Consider the following 17029-nt stretch of genomic DNA (forward strand, 5'->3'; position numbering starts at 1 on the left):
ATGAACTGAGGTTTTGCCTCCTGCCTTCCACCAGCTTGGACCTCCGGGGTGCACAGACAGCACCAAACCATGGGGCTCTCAGAGTCTCGGGGTCTCTAGCTGCTCACAGTGACCCCAAGATGTGTCACAAAGTCTCTTTTCCCAGCCCGGTGCTCGAAGAAGGAGTCAGAGCTCTTCAGTTCTCAGTCTCAAGGTTCTTTGTTGTTTCTTATCTATAAAATTTTTTCTCCTGTCCAGCCGAGATCCGCTCAGCAGGACAGACAGAGGCACTCTGCCTCCCTGGGTCGGTGTTATCTTTTATACTAAAAACTAGGTGTACTTTATTTATAATTACTTCCCAATACCCATCACCTGTGTTAGACAGTGAGCTTCTACTCTAAACCAATCCAAAAGTGCCACCATCACAGCAGAAGATGGAGGCCTAGAAGAAGGAGAAGGACTGGACACACCCAGATTCCTCCATCTTGCCCCCTGAACCCCCATCCTAAAAACCCCAAAATATCTATTTTTCACCCTGTGATAAATTCACTCTCATTCTACTTCAACTTTGGTGGCTTGTAATCCTTCATATAAAGGTTGGTAATTGTTTTTTCCAAGGGCTAGATCAAAGGCACAGGGGTCTTGAGCTCTGTGCCAAGGTCTGTGAGCCCCCTGACAGGGTCTCCCATCCTCCAGGGCAGCCAGAGGGATTGGGGAGAGGCGTTCCCACCTGCCTGCAGCACCTTGGCAGTGCTGTTTGTCCCAGTATTTACACAGCCTTTAATGCTCCTGATGTCAGCGTGGAGATGTGTTAATAACCCAATTAAAGTGCTCACCCAGCTATGCCAAATCCCAGCGCTCGGGGAAGGCCGGGCCGGCGCGTTCGGCCTTGCAATGCCTGGGCCGCGTTGCAGCACGCCAAAGCCACGTCCCTGTGGCTGCCACGCAACCCCAGCTCATCCCCACAGGGGTCTTGAGCAGGGTGGAGGCAGTGAAGAGCTAAAATCTACAGCTGGATGGGCACTGAACACCCCCAGCACTTCCTGAGCGTGTCAGGGGCACAGGGACACACGAGGCCCTGTGGGAGACGTGGCAGAAGGTGCTCAGCCCGTGGCCTTCAGAGGTGAGGAACACAAGGAACACCCACTGCCCTTGTGCAAAGGATGGAATTCCCAGGGCAAAGACACTGGGGGATGGCAGGAGAGCCCAGCAGCTGGTGGGCTCAGGGCTGCGTGGACGTGCCCGTGCAGGGCTGTGGTGACTGTGCCTCTGCTTCCCATCCAGCTCAGGAGGGCAGGAATGTGTCCCTGCCCCGCTGGGAGGCTCCAGCCACTGCTGTGCACTTGTGTTTTGAACCCCCTAGAAGTGTGGGAGGGGGTGGTGTCCTGTCCCCAGGCTGCTTCTGGACCTTTTTTTTATTTTATTTTATTTGAGTTAATATTTTTGCTGTAGTCAAGGTAGAGTTTGCTGAGCTGACCCCAGTAAATATCTTACCATGTGTGCAAAGCTATCAGCACGGCAAAGAGGGGTGGGAATTTTGAGAGCTGGGGAAAAGCATTTTTCTGAAGGGTTATTAAAAAGATTGGTCTGCTGGCTGTTCCTGCACTTCCCTCAGGTGTCCCCCATGAATGTAACCTCCATCCCTCTGTGGGACGAGGTTGGAAGAAAATTGATGGATTTGATGAGCCAGGGGGACACCTCTGTGTCCAAACTGATCCCACTTTTTGTTTTAATTCTCCTTACTTTAGTTGAGAAAATGGAATAGGAGAAACAAGCACAGCTATCTCCCTCAGCTATCCCTCCCTCCCTCCACCTCTAAGGGATCACAAAAGCTCTGTTTTGCAGAGGTGTTTCCTGGAAAGGATCAGCTGTTAATGTCCCTCGGTGGCTGTCATCCTCTGGATGTGGACACAGTGGATGTGTCCATATATCCACATACACAATGGATCCAGGTTTATATCTCAATGAATCAACCACAAATATTTGAATATTGTGGTTTGTATTTCCTTTAGATTGATCCAACTTCCTTCTGATCAAAACCCGTAAGCTCAAAATGCCCTCAGCGCTGCCCCCTGAAATATGAATTTAATGCAAACTCCTGCAGGACCAAAGAAGTTGAAAATTGTGTTCCTTGGTCCCACCAGAAGGAAAAAACCTCCCCTCCCAAGAGTCCTTAAGCTTGGATTTAACTGTGGGCATGTTTAATGCCAGCTGGGATCCCCAGAGCTGAAAAACACATCCACAAAGCTGAAATTCACTCAAGAGCTGTTCCAAACTGGGACCAGCTTAAGCCTGTGCTTAAATATTTTCTTGAATCTAAGCCTGTATTAGTGGAAAAGTCATTGTTCCATAGTAGGTTTTTATAGGTCTGTGACTTTGGGGTAGTTTTAGTGTTCTCAGTAGTTTTTTTCTTTGGATGGCTTCCTCCACTCATCATTAATATCTGGCGTCAACTGTCTTTCTTTCTCATCCATTCCCAGAGACAAGGAAAAATTTTCCCTTCTTTCCACAGATGTATTTATGTTCCCCATGGAAATTCCTCTCTGTGATATATGAACTATTTTCAGAGAAGTTTAGCAAAGCCTAAATCACAAAGGGGAAGAAAACCTCCTCGGCTTGAGTTCACGAGGGGAAAAGTTGGGATTGCAGTGACCTGTAGTGTGAATTTTTTCTTGAGTTTAATTGTTATTTCCATTCAAATCCCTTATATCCTTAGCCATAAATAACACTCCTGAATAATCCTTAATTTTTTGTCCCTGTATCTGCCTCCCATAAAATTAGAAGGGAATATTTAGGATCTGCCAAGATGACAAAGTGTCCTTTATGGTGGCCGAATGAAAGGAAGAATATAACTTTGGGAGAAAGCAACATGCTTTTCTTCAGCGTAGGATTTCCTCCACAGAGACATCATCACAGACTGTCAGAAGCTGGGCAGCTCTCCAAAGGTTAGAGACAGGGCCAAAACTTACAATTTCTGCTCTGCACAGGGCCAGTTCTGTCTCGGGGATTTTAAAGGCTGTCTGACCACAGCTGTGAAATTCGGAGCTCGCGGATCGCGGCTCGCTCACGGCGTTATCTCACCAGCCTGGGCCAGCTCCCATCCCCGCTGTTCCGAGGGAAACTAGCTGGGAATTGGTTGTAAAACTAGTCGGGAATTGGTTGTAAAATCTAGCTGGGAATTGGTTGTAAAACGTGCATGGCAGAAAGGACACAGAGAGTCCTGGGAGATGACTCTGCTGCAGCCACCATGGGAAAGCTCAGCTCCACATCCCTCTGCCTCCCTCCCTCCTCTCCCACTCCAAACCACCCCAAAGCCACTTCCTACACCACCTCCCTTCCCCTTGCAGAGCTGAGTGTGGGCCCTCAGCTGGGTGCTGGGCAGCTGGGTCAGCTCAGAGCTGTTGGGGTGGCGTGGTGTGGGGCAGTGTGGGGGCACAGGAAGGAGTGTGGGCTTGGATCTGTCACATGTGGAGCTTCTGTGGTCCATAAGGTCATCATCCTCTGGACTGGACACCCCTCAGGGCTCAGCTCCCACGCCTGCCCAAGCCGGGGAGAGCTGTGCAGAGAGGCCAGGCTCTTCTCAGGCCACCCAGGAGAGATGTTCTGCCCCCAGAATCCAAAGGTTCCCTCGTTAGCTGAGGGTGCAGCTGCCCTGGACAAAATGTGAGTGATTCACCTTCAATCCCACAGCATTCCTGAAGAACAGAAGGAACCTCCTAGAGAGACAGCCCTCGCTGTGAAAAACTCCACGTTCACATCTCTCTGCCACAGCCCCAGGACTGCAGAACCCACACGGGACTGAGCAGCCACGACCTTGGGTTTGCATCCCAGCCCTTTCCAGTGGACACAGAGCAATCCAGGGAGAGCCTGAGCCTGGGAAAGCTCTGCACAGCCCAGCCCAGCTCTCTGGTGGTCGCCCTCTGGGCCACAGCAGAGCTGCTGCTCTTACCCTGGCTGGGGCAAAGGCAGCCAGGATTTATGGCTTTTGGATTTTATGGATTTTATGGGCTCCCAGTGCTGCTCCAAGCCCCCGAATGAATACACAGGAACCCCCAGCTCCCTGATCCTGCCCAATCTTAGGAAATCAGAGGAGATGGATTTTCCCTCAGACATCACAACTGCAGTAGAGTTTGGGAGGCAAATACAGAGCCCCTGGCTCTGAGCCAAGGGAGTAAGCCTGGGATAGGTTTTCTTTCAAGAATTCCAACTCATTCATGTTACTTTCTTAATGATCCAAAGTCTTCAAGGAGTTGCCTTTCAGCTTCAGCTCCCTTTCAATATTTGTCATGTGTGTCAGAGTTGATTCTTCATGTTTCCTCTGTAGTTTTAATGTTCTCAAGGAGAAACTTCATTCCTTAGACATTTTAAAGATATTTTTTCCCCCCACTGGTTTCTTTTTTTTAATGGAAGAAAAGAAGATCCCTTGTAAAGCAAACAGGGGTGAGAGCAGAGGGAAGTGTGTCTCATTTGGAGATGCTAACAAAGAAATCTTAACAAATGACTGGAGAAGGCCATGGAACCACTAATTCTTCATCTTATTTGGATGGACAAGCAATAATCTACAAGCAGTGACCACTTGTCCACCACTTCTGAGTCCTTGGAAACCCCGAGAGAATGCTGGCCCTGCCGAGGAGCAGGACTGGGAACAGAAGCCTCCCTTCATCCAGCTTTTTTCACAACCTGCCCCCACCTCTGGAAACCCAAGGAAAGGCCAAAAGGTCTCTGCTGAGCCACCAGGGTGGAGTATGACGAGTCCTGTCTTGATGAAAGACTTGACAAGAGCAAGGCAGAGAGAGCAAGGTTGGGAGGCCAACCCAGCAAAGCTCTGTAGGTGCCTGCCCAGGCAAAGCCTGAGTGTTGCAAATTAAACACTCAGCAAAGCTTGGCTGAGCCCTGAGAGGCAGAACCCCCTCCAAACACCCACCCTGAGCTCCAAGGGAGTCACACCAGAAGGAGCTTCCACAGCCAAGAGAGACAGGAGAGCACCTGGAGTTTTGGGATGTGGGATGGGATTTTTGTTTTCCCCGGCAACGGAAATCGTGTATGGCTGCACTGAGAATTAGATCAGGAGACTTCAAAGGGCTGAATCACATCTCAGTCTGCTCTGGGACTGGCTCTGCTCAGCCTCAAGCCTTATCAGGCCAGTTTGGCTAGGTGATTGCATTTCACACTCTAAACACAATTCTTTTCCTAATTGTCTATAAACTACGCCTACAGCTTTCTGCCACTTGCTTTTGCCAGCAGCTGACCTGTTGATGCTCAAGCAAAGAAAAATATCTCTGAAATTAGCTAAGAAAATAAAACTGGGCAATCAAAGGCTTCAAGACAGGCAGCAAAGCTGTGCAGAGCACCAGCTGGGTGCCCTGGTTCAAGCTTTAACTTGGTCTGCTACTATTTACTCTCATTAAATCCAGAGTCGTCTGGCTTCATTTGGTTTGCCAGAAATTTGCTTTAGGATAATTTAGATCAGAGTCACCAGGCTTTCCCCCACCACCACCTTTTTAGGACAGAGGATAATAATAGAGGATTTTTTTTTTTTTTCCATGAAAGCATATGCAATTTCCTCTCTAACCATCCAAAACAAATAATCAGGAGATTTCCCTGTGTTTACAATGGGTCTTTCTACTGACCTTCCCTGCAAAGCACTTTAGGAGAAATCAGTGAAAAATACTCCATGAGAAGTGGGTCACAATTGCTGTTATTGTTACTCAGAAATTATGTAGTGTCTGATCTGAAACCAGACACAACAACTGAGGGCTTCTTTTTGCCCTTTTCATAACAAACCAATTCTATTTAACAGTAAATACAGTTAAATGGGAATAAATCTGGTTTGTACAGAGAGACGTTGCATGTTTATTAATAATCTTTGTGTTTGGTGTTTAGAGCAGTTCCAAATCTGAGCTGTAGCAATGTATAATAACTTTTCTCTTGGCATGGTTGAGTCACTGGGACTGACTTGGCTCTGCCACTCTTTTTGAACAACCATAATTACATCAGTTTCAAGCTGGCTACATGAGCCTCAATTTGGAGCAAAGCAAAGATGGACAAAATTGAGAGTAATTGTTTCAGATGTCGTGGGCAAAGAGATTTATTCAGCCCCTGATTTGAGGAATTTGACAGATTTCTTTACCTTTTACCTCAGTTTTGGGAGGAAATGCTGGGGCTGCTTTTAAGTCACATCACTGGGATTTGGGAGTTCTTGCTGTGAATCCTCAGCACAAGGATGCCTCACCTGCACTGCCAAGAACAGGTTGTAAGGGAAATAAAAGCATCCTTTTGGGTGAGTGTAGAGAGGACAGTTTAGGCAAAGGTTGCATTTGCTGGAGGTGAAATTCCACCTCCCCTAATTCCCCAAACCATAGATTTTATCCAGCCCCTCCCCATAGAACCAAAGGGTGATTTCACCAAAGCTTGAGCCTCAAGTGTCTGGGAGCTCCAGCCCTCTGGTTTTGTGTCCTGGCAGATCCTGGAGATAATTTTGATGGCCAGCTCAGAGCAGAAACTGGGCTGCTGTGTGATGAGTGTTGATGGAGGTGAATCTACACAAAGTGCCCTGCCCAGATTTGTGTGAGTAAGGATGGAAAGAGAACCCTGGGAACCAGAACCCTCCCCTCTGAGCTTTGGGGATGTGATTATGAAATGTTCCAAATCATCACCCAGGTCCTGCCAGGAGCTGTGGGTCCATACTGCCCTCAGGACTCAGATCCTGTCATGGAAATGAGGGAGTGTTTCTGCTGAGCTCAAAAACCACAGTTTGAGGCTCCTGTTCCCATGGTGAGGCTGATCCTCAGTGCCTGCTCCTTCAGGGGGGTCTCACTCCTGTGGAGCTGTTAATGACACAAGGACCAAAAGGAGAGAGAGCACAGGATCGTGGAATGGTTGGGCTTGGAAGGGACCTTAAAAATCATCTTGTTCCACCCCTGCCATGGGCAGGGACACCTTCCACTGTCCCAGATGGCTCCAAGCCCCATCCAGCCTGACCTTGGACACTTCCAGGGATCCAGGGGCAGCCACCTGTGCCAGGACCTCCCAAAGAAGAATTTCTTCCTAGTATCCAATCCAAGCCTCTTCTTTTCCATTGTGAAGCCATTCCCCCTTGTCCTGTCACTCCAGCTCCTGGTGAAGGATCCCACTCCAGCTTCCTTGTAGCCTTTGCAGACTCTGGGAAGTGCTGTGAGATCTCCACACAATTTTCTCTTCTCCAAGCTGAGCAGTCCCATCTTTCTCAGCCTGTCTTCATAGAGGAGGTGCTTTTGTCCCCTTATCAACTCCATGGCCTCACCTGAACTTTTCCCAACAGCTCCATGCTCGTGTATTGGGGGCAGCAGAACAGGATGCCAGGTGGGGTCTCACAGGAGCAGAGCAGAGGGGCAGAATCCCCTCCCCTGGCCTGTTCTCAGGCTGGTTTTCAGGTAGGACAGGGAAGGGCAGCACTGGAGCTCTCCTCCATTTAATTTTCTGCAGGACTACCATGACCACCCAATCCAACCCTGCACAGCTCAGGCAGACAGAGAAAGGCACAACAAGAAGTGAGAGAAAGCAGAGATGACAAACCCCGACTTTACCTGTTTTATCAGTTTACCTTTAGGCAGGTGGATGCTTTCTGGTGCCCAGTCCTCACTCCTGGCTGGGTTTCTGCTGTGCTGAGGAACGGGTGTAGCAGCAGCTGGGACACGTGGCAGGACAGCACCAGCTTCTGCAGGGGATGAAGAGCTCCTTACACACTGTGAGATCCCAAATCCATCACATGGAGCCTAATGAGGGGGCTGAGCCAGGCCAAATACAACTGTTTAACAGTTTATTTTAACCATCCAATGAGAGCAAAACAACTTAAAAGGATTCATGCTGCCAACAATCTTTTCCCTTTTTTTTTTTTTTCCTCTTCTTCCCCTCCTTGCATGGCATTTGTTAGAAATCAGGATTTTTCTTAACTAAATGTCTTGTGGTCTCCTTAGCTTTGTTTCTTAACAGGGTTGTCTTTATGTTAGTTTTCTTTGGCTTCCCAATAGAAGAGTAACAGATTTCTTTTGAAGTTTTTATTGATGAATGAGCTCCTATAAATAACTCTCTGTGGCAGCAGCTTGATCTCAGAGTTTACTCTGGAATAATAGTAGCAATGGGAATGGAGGAAATTTATGGCAGCATGACATGAAATAGTTTAATGGGCTTCATACTGTTTAACTTAATCTTTACAGATGTAAAAACAGAAATACAATTATTGTAACAACTATTATTACATATTGCTCTTCTAAGGAAAACAGAAACTCAGTAAGCAACTGGAGATAGGTAGTGAAGAATTAGGGGGTCCAGCTCACCGTGGATTTGGGAATTCCTGGGTTGGGCCAGTGGATTTGCAAAGGCTCATCCGGAGAGCTCTGGGAAGGATGGGTCTGCAGGTGGGATTTGGCACTGCCACAGCAAGCTGAGGCACGGGATGTAGGTGCTGGAAGCTGCTAGAGCCAGTGGAAGTGGCGGAGCTCTGACTTTGGAAGGAGAAGAAATCTTACTCCTTATTCCACCTGGGTGCTAGGGGAGGAGCTGATCCCAATCCCACCAGAGGCAGTGGGGGTACTTGGACACGTCCCTTGTGTCCTGTAGCCCCATGAGGGGCACAGCTGGAATCCTCCCACTTCTGGAGCAGAAACACTCCACTCACAGCAACCAAAGGATGGGAAGAATGGAGGGAGTTCATCAAAAGTCACCTGGTAAAAGAGAATTTAACTGTTTATCACATGTCTGCTCATCAAGGGTTTGCTCAGGTCTCTCAGACAATGTCACTTGTGGCAAAGGTGTCTCTTTAAGCCATGGGAGCTTAGGAAAGTGAAAATTTTCTGTCTAAAAAAATGTAAAAATTTTAATAAGTTTCTTTATAAAAATTTTCTGTCTAAATGTCCAACCCAGAGGCCAGCTGGCATTTCACCCAGCCCAGCATCCAGCTGGGGGATGTTTGAGCCAATGTGCAAGAGGTGGGTGTAAAACCCAGTATCAGAATTCCTAGGAAAGGTCACAAGGCCTAATCCAAACCTGAGATTTGGCTCGTGCCCAAGCCCAGCTCCATTTGCTTCTCAAAGAGCTTGGGTAAATATTGAAACATGTTGGTGCTCTGCGTAATTTCTGTAAAAAAAAAAGCTGACAGCTTTTGTTTCCTCCTTGAGGGAGCATTATTTGAAACCAAACTGCAGTGAAAATGATCGGCATTGTGCATTTCCAACTGTCTGTTCAGTGGGAAATTTGTATCCTCCAATCCACGGAAATCGCCCGTGCGAGAAAGAGCTCGCAAATTCTCCCTCGATTTCCAAAAATGTGGGAAAGTTTATTTATTTCTCCATGCATTCCTGATTCGCAATGTGCTCTCTAAAAATGTCCCTAAGATTTAGGCTAACCGAGCTCATGCTAAATTTAGCAACTATATTTTAAATAAACATTCTTTACGCTTTGCTGAGCCGGCTTTGAAGCTGCCTTAAAACAAATGGTGTTCACATGAACATGGGCAATGTTTGACTTTGGCCTAAGAGAACATCTGAATAAGTAATAATGTATTATTCGCTGTAATCCGAAAATGAGATTTTAGAGGTCTCACTCAGTCAATTTAGGAGAGATTCCTGTGAGGGATAGGCTGGATTGTTTCTGGAAGAGCCCGTTCTGTTCTCTCTGACCACACAAAACTTCCTCTTGGTGTCTTGTTAGACACTGGAGCTGCGAGGCTCAGGGAAATCAGCTGTGACTTAGCACGCACTGCATTTGAGGAATCTGGCCCATTTTAAAGCACTTAATGATTTGTCTGGATAAAGCACTAAAAATATACTGTGGGGAGCAATTATGCAACGTCCAGACTGATGGATTGCATAACCTCATAGACCTTTTCCATCTGTAACTTCTCTCATTCTGTGATCTTGTCTTCTTGGTCTTTCACTTCAAATCAAATATGTGATCTGTTTAATATCCTGAATGCTGTCTCCTGGGAGATCTCTTCTCTGGGTGTGTGGGGCTATGAATCAAGTGAGGAAGCAGATCCTTCTTCCCTTTTTTGCTCTGGGATTTGGCTGCTCCTCACACCAGGCTTAGGAGCGGGCAGCAGGAAGCCAGTGGGTTTTGGTGTGGAAAGGGATGGACCCTCCTTTATGTGTTTTCTGTGGTAAAGAATGGAAAGAGAATTAAATTTTAAAATGGGGGAAGGAGAAGAGGCTACAAAGTCCCTCAGATTTATGGCACCTTGGAATCAAGCATGGACAGCCACACCTTGAGTGACAAACCCTGAAAGTGGCTTCTGGTCAGGCTTAAATACTTGATTATATTTTATCCATGCTGTGAGACCAACTTTAGGAGAACACACACTGAGCCTGTTTAAAGACTGGAAGCCCCATTTATGAGGAATTAAACTCCGGAATTATTTTAATATGCCCAATTTTCAGTTCCCCTCATAGGAAACTCACGTTTGGAGCAAAGCCCCTCTGGGAACCAAACAGCTCCTCTGAGAGCCTCTCCCACTCTGTGATCTCCCTGCTCCTAGGAGTTAAAATTGGCTGCAGAGCTGGGAGAGGAGAAACCTTGCTGGGCTGGGAGAGGTCATTCCTCTGCAGAGGAAGGGGAAGGCATCTCCATCGCCCACACAGGCAGTGTGCTGTTTATCCTGCATCCCAGGCTACTTCCACTTCTCCCCAGTATTCCAGACTGGTGTTTATAACCAGCCCTGAGAGGCTGGGAAAGCCAGGAAGAGGAAGATTCCAGGGATGAGTGAAATGCTGGGTGGCAGTTCTGAGCTTGGCAGTGGTTTTCTGGCTTGTGAAGCAGGTGTGAGACCATTGGCACCAATTCCTTGCAGCTCCTCAGGTCCTCGATGTTTCCGTGGCACCAAAATCCACGTGGATGTGGAGAGGATTAAAAGATGCTCAGCCCCATGCAAAGGGCAGGAATTGGTGAATCGACTGCACACCCATTGCTGTGCTGTTGTTTTTACTGTGTGTTTTTATTTTATGTTTTTACTGTATGTTTTTATTGTACCATGACTTCTCCCCTCTCTATAAACAGATGACGTGCAGAAGCCGTGTGTGGTTACTCATCCAGCCTGCTGGCAATAAGACCCTTTTTCTTGGTATTTATCCCCTGTTACAGCACTGGCCTGATCCCAATTAATTCCAAATTGCCCCTCAGAACTGCTCACCGGGTTCTGAGCTCATTGGAGTTAGTGTCACTTTTGTGCAGAGCATGTTAAGTTTACTAATTTCACTCCCTCGAGCGGAACCAAAATCAAGCTCAATGTGGCTTTTAAAGGCTGCAGCTGCACTTGGTCCCACTCCACTCCACCAAAACAGAAATAAGATCAAATGTCAAAGCAAAGCTTCGCAAAGAAACAAATTCCCATTGCTTAGGAAAAGCTGGTTCTCCAAAAAAACGTGTCTGTGATAAAAATATACGTCGTGCATTAAACTGAGACTTGCTTTTTTTCACCACTAAAAAACTGCTCTTGTGCAGAAAGGGCTGGGACAGGGAGAGGTCCCACATGTGTGAGTAGGAAAGGAATAAAAGCCCTGTTTGCAGGTCCAAAAAGGCATTTTGGGGGCTGGAATAGGAGCTGAGAGGTGACAAAACTGGGGGTCACAGCTGGGAGACCAGCTTAGGAGAAAGGGAAAGAGAAGAGCTCAAGACAGAGGTTAAAAGTGGTGATGAAGCATAAATATCCATTTTTGGGGGGTGAAACCTTTCCATGGGCTGGGCTGTGGGGACACCAGGGATGCAGGGTCCCTCCCTGTGGGAAGGGCTTGATGGAGACCCATCAAACAGTTCCTGGAGGCAGCATCAACCTCCCACCCCACCCCGAGCCCAAATCCCCACACGGCGGGTGCAGGGGGGATCTGAGGGCTCTGCTGGGCTCATTTCCCTCCCCTGCAGCCTCCTGTGGGTGGTGTCAGTGCCAGCCTGGAATGGAACCTCCTGGCCAGGTGACCCCTTCTGTACCTGGCACCTGTCCCTGATGCTCACAGGAGTGGCACTGCAGGGCCAGGGGTGGACATTGAACCCTCTCAGCACTCACCCAGTCCTGGGAATTATGGTGGGGACTGAGCTGTGACACCTTCACAACCTTTTGAAAGTGTTTCTTCATTTTCTACTGCAGTGCCAGAACTTTAAATAATGGACTCAATAGATATTCAAACAGCAGCTGCCAGAAATAGAAAGCTAATAAGGGATTTTATTAAAATAAAGTCTATTCTGCAAATCTGATTTTAAAAAAGAAAATCTATTTTTTAATTCTCTTTTTTCCACATTGAGAAGCTCCAGCTCAGCTATCCAGGGATCTGCCTATGAGCATAAATTTTTTGGGGAAGCTAAATAACAATTCTCACCTTTTGGAGATTTTCTGTCCTTCCCCACGTGAGAGTTCTTTGCCTTGGGCTGAAATGAGCAACCCTGGTCCAAACATCAAGGAATTGATGCCAACCTTCCTCTGCAAAAACTGAACCAAAACTCACCTGAAAACCCCACATTTCCAATATCCAGGTGCTCATTTAAGAGCAAGCTTTGCTTTTGAGACGGGGTGGGTTGAAATGAAGGGGAAGAGAAGGAGGAACAATCATTTGGGGAAAGATTTCATCAGTTTCAAGGAACAGGCAATTTCCCAGGAGCCTTTTTGTAGCCTCTCCCATCTTTTTGTGGCCCGTCATGTCAGCAGCAGGCCCCACTCCTCCATCCTCCAGCACAAGCCAAGGGGTGTTTCACATCACACCAGCCACAATCCTGAACAAAAATACCTTTATTGGATATAGGTTCGGTTTCATAATGAAAACTGAGAATATAATTTTTTTCCCCCAAAAGGGCATTTATCCACGAATATACAAAGAGCCTCTATTTATGGCAAACAAAAATACAAAATATTCCTGATTTCCTGCAATGTGTCAGGATTCTCCCTTCTTTTCAAAAATAAAACTTTAGAAACATAGCTGATGTCTCTTTTTGTATTTTTTTTTCCTGGTATTTCTCCTGGCCTCCACAACCCTGCCTCAGTCTTTTCTGGTCAGAAGCAACTGATCCCAGTAAGAGATGGAACAAGACAAATCTCTGTGGTTGCTCATCCATCCCCTTTTATTTTTTTTTTTGGCCACATCCATGAGCAGAAACTCTCTGGGGATACTCCAAAGTACCAGTGCTGAGCAGGAAAACCAGTTCCACGCCATGCTGGGTCTCTGCAAGCAGGAATATTCAGGATGAGCCTGGATTGCTTGGTCTGCCATGAGTTCAGCTCCAGTTACCCACTGGGAGGACTGGGCCAGTGGGGAATATCAGGAATTATCATGTGCCTGTGGGTATTGATGGCAAAATTACGGGCGTTATTAATCCCTGTGGGTATTGATGGCAAAACAAAACTCGGCCTCATCCCCCCGGGATGGGGCTTGGCTTTCAAAGGAAAAATAAAAGAAGAAAACAGAGACCTGAAGGGCTCGAGGGAAACCTTCTCGGAGGAACCTGAGGGATGCAAAGACTAAAGGTGCAGAGCACGGGTCTTGGGGCCAGCGTGGTTCTGCCTCCACCGCCCACGGGAGCACAAAGCCGCTTTACCTTCCAAAGTCGCTCTGGAGGGGGTGGGAGGCACCCGCAAAAGGAAGTCCGCAGCAAGACGCGCCTTGAAAATGCCCTGAAATCCTGAGTCACCTTTAAAACATCGCTTTTGGGGGGGATTTTTTAGGTCTTTACCCGCGTGGTGAGGTCTGGGTCCGATCTCTCCCTCCCACCGCGCCCCCCGCAGCAGCGCTCGGGGCCGGGAGCGCCTTAATTGGGGAGAGGGGGGGCAGCTACTGGAAATTAAACACCGCCTCGGAGAAGTGCAGAGGGAAGCAGGAGAGGAAGGGGATGCCGATGTGGTAAAGCCTCCCGTGCACCTGGGAGTCGAGCATGAGCGACGCGTTGAGGGCCGGCCCGAAGCCGCCGCTGGCCACCAGCGAGCCGCCGCGGCAGCCGGCGGGGCTGGCCCGGGCCGCCTTGGGCGCTGCCCCGGGCGGCGCCGGCCGCAGCCCCTGCGCCAGGATGCTCTCGATGCTGAAGCTGCGGCCCCGGGAGCCGCTCTTGTGCGGAGGGGCGGCAGCGGGGGGCACCGGGGCCGGGGGACAAGCCGCCGTGCCCCCGGCCGGCCGCGGCACCCCCGCGTCCCCCGGCGCCGCGGCCGCGCTGCCCTTGGCCCGCTTGGGCTCGACGGGGCGGGCGGGCGGCCCCGGCTGCTCGGCAGCCTTGGCGGCCGGAGGGTTCGCGGCTTTGGGCTTCCTCTTCCTGCGGCGGTAGTTGCCGTTCTCGAACATGTCCAGGCAGCGCGGGTCCAGGGTCCAGTAGCTGCCCTTGCCGGGCCGGCCCTTCTCGCGGGGCACCTTGACGAAGCAGTCGTTGAGCGAGAGGTTGTGGCGGATGCTGTTCTGCCAGCCCTGCTTGTTGTCGTGGTAGAAGGGGAAGCGGTCCATGATGAACTGGTAGATGCCGCTCAGGGTCACCTTCTGCTCCGGAGCTTCTTTGATGGCCATGGCGATGAGGGCGATGTAGCTGTAGGGGGGTTTCTGAGGGGGGTCTTGCCGGGACATCGCCCCCCCGGGGGCGAAGCCGAGGGCGGCGGGCAGGTAAACCATGGACGGGCTGCCCAGGGGGGAGAGGTGGCTGCCGTAGAGGTGGCTCATCGCCGGCGGGCTCGCAGCTCCGCGTCTTCCCCCTCGGAGCCGAGCGAAGCAGGAACGTGGGACGAGTCCACCGGGGAGCTGTTTGTGCGAGCTCAGCTCCCAGCCCTGCCTGAAGGAGCTCGCTCTGCCTCTGTCCCTGCTTCATAGCTCTTAAAAAAAAAAGGGGAGGAAAAAAAAAAAGTTAAATAATTGTTGTAAGTTTGCTATTATATGTTGACTTAGCGCTGGAAAATAAATTGTCTCTGATAAACAGTCGTTTGTGTTCTCAGCCCACCCACATTAATTAAAATTTCATTGCTACAAAACTCCGAGCTCTCTCCACGTGTCTCGCTGGTACCAGCCAATGGTCTCCGGGTTATTCCTTCATTTGTTTATAGAATTAGTCTGTTGATAAGTCTGCCCACCCAAGTCGAATCAAGCTGTGTTTATTTGGAAAAATTTCCGGGCACCCAATATATAAACGCACTGATCTGATGTTTGAAATATCACGTCCACCCTTTGACGCTGTAAGCACACACAGCAGAGCAGGATGTTCACTGCTGGAGCTGGGGAGCAGCGGGCAGGGATCCCCGCAGCCAAACTGGGGCATTCAACAACACAAAAATTTTTAAAAAATTTAAAAATTGAAGAAAGGAAGAGAAATGGGTGGATGAGGGGAGGAGCAGAGCTGCGATGGCGAGGAAGGAAAAGGGAAGGGGGATCAGGTGTGGAGGGGTCCTTGGCACCTCCCGCTCCCGGGTTTCCACCCCGAGGACACCCCCGGGAGGGCGAAGGGGGACCCCCGGTGCAGCCCGAGCAGGCAGAGCTGCGCCGGGGCAGGCTGCAGCAAAAAGGGGAATTTGGCAGGCCCGGGGAGGAGGGTCAGTATTTGTGAATGCGGGCCTGTTGCTTTATATTATGTACTTTCCTGTTTATAACAAGGAGGGGGATTATAACAACTTTACAAGTGCACACAGCTGGCCGGTGCTTACATTAGGAATTTGTGATGCTCTTTTTCTGTATAAACGTCCAGGTTTGGGGCTGTGTTTTCTGTTGTCGGATTTTTTTTTTTTTTAATGTACTGACGTAGCAGCTTTAATCCGAGGCCCCGAGGGATTCCGATGCAGTTGGAGGTGTCGCCTATTCCCCAGTCCCCCCGCGGGATTAGACCTGCGGCACCCTCTGTCCTGTGGAGCATCTTTTCTCCGAGGGAGGGAAGAAGAGGCCTGAGGGGGATCCTTTTCTCCTTCAAACAGAAACATCCCAACAGCGCAGCAGCTCCCACGGGCCTGCTGGGATTTTTACCTGGCAGGGGAGGAGGTAAAAGCCGAGCTCCAGCTGTCCCCCAGCACCACCCGGCCCTGGAGGTGCCATCCCCGGATTTCCCTGCAAGTTCCCCTTCACCCGTGGGGTTTCTGGCCCAGCGTCTCTCCCCTGTCGGGAGAAGGATTTTTATCCCCGCGGGTAAAACCCAGCGCGATGCTGTGGAGCTCCAGATGGGTCCTGAAAGCTGCAAACCGCCCGGAGAGCCTGGGAAACGCAGACAGGGTGCTCAGGGAGGCGGTTTCTCGGGCGGGGGAGTGGGGGTCTCCCCTCTCACTGGATGGGCCCACGCGTGGGAGGGGATCTCACCCCTCTAACACCGCCCTCGCCCGGAATTCCGCATCCCTCCCGCGCCCTGCGCCCCCCGGGAGCTGCAGCACCCGCCCGCCGTGCCAAACGCGCAATAAAGCCCCAAATAAATAAAGAGAGAGGTTCAAGGAAGGGTTTGGGGGCTCCTCGCCTGTCGACACCGGGGAGGAGCACTCCCGGGCAGCCTCCCCTCCCCTGGAGCATCCTCGCCGGGGAGGGATGGAGCAGAGCGCGGCTGCTCTGAGCCGCCCGGAGCATCCTCAGGGCACCGGCCGAGGGTCTTTCCCCCTCACCCTCCTCCTCCTCTCGCCACCTCGAGGAGTCCCCCGCTCCTTGAGACACTCCAGGCACGGATTAGTAGAACAATAAATACTCGCGTGTACGGCAGGAGACAGTCCCAGGGCTCCCGCTCTCTCCCCGAGCTCCCTCCCCCAGTCAAATTCTTGCTTCCTCCCTTGTTTTCCCCTCTTGGCGATGGGAAATCCTTGGAGGCGGGGATGCGGCTTTTCCCTCCGTTCCTTCTTCCCAGCTCGTGTGCTGCGTGTTGTCCCTGTTATCCCTTCCCTGCCGGCGGCATCGCTGGAGCTCCTCAGCTGCGTTATCCGCACGGGATCAGCCTCCGAGAGGCTCCGACGGCTGCGGGGGGAGCGGGGAAAAGCGACAGAAGGGGGTTCTAGATGCTGTTGGTTCCGTCGCTCTTTCCCTAAACTGAAGGAAAAAAAAAAACACAGGGGAAAAAAAAAAAAAAAAAAAAATAAACAACGCGGAGCCGGCGATGGAGGCGCTCC

General features: G+C 50.0%; 1 protein-coding gene and 1 long non-coding RNA gene across 2 annotated transcripts; one reads left to right on the forward strand and one right to left on the reverse strand.

The window, feature by feature from the left end:
- The first annotated feature begins 740 nt into the window (after positions 1–740).
- Positions 741–12900, forward strand: LOC132332827 (uncharacterized). The gene is made up of 2 exons (XR_009487993.1): positions 741–1102; positions 3670–12900. It is a non-coding gene; the product is annotated as an uncharacterized LOC132332827 (long non-coding RNA).
- FOXL1 (forkhead box L1) lies at positions 12710–16946 on the reverse strand. The gene is made up of 2 exons (XM_059857458.1): positions 15602–16946; positions 12710–14779 (listed from the first exon to the last, which is right to left on the reverse strand). The coding sequence occupies exon 2, from the start codon at positions 14628–14630 to the stop codon at positions 13764–13766; it is 867 nt and encodes a 288-aa protein (XP_059713441.1). The 5' UTR covers positions 14631–14779; positions 15602–16946; the 3' UTR covers positions 12710–13763.
- Positions 16947–17029: the final 83 nt, after the last annotated feature.

Source organism: Haemorhous mexicanus, chromosome 12, assembly GCF_027477595.1.
Source record: "Haemorhous mexicanus isolate bHaeMex1 chromosome 12, bHaeMex1.pri, whole genome shotgun sequence".
Lineage (NCBI taxonomy): Eukaryota > Metazoa > Chordata > Aves > Passeriformes > Fringillidae > Haemorhous > Haemorhous mexicanus.

Bases quoted from the DNA above. Each gene is read 5' to 3' on its own strand.
- FOXL1 (XM_059857458.1), bottom strand. From the start codon at position 14,630: ATGAGCCACCTCTACGGCAGCCACCTCTCCCCCCTGGGCAGCCCGTCC.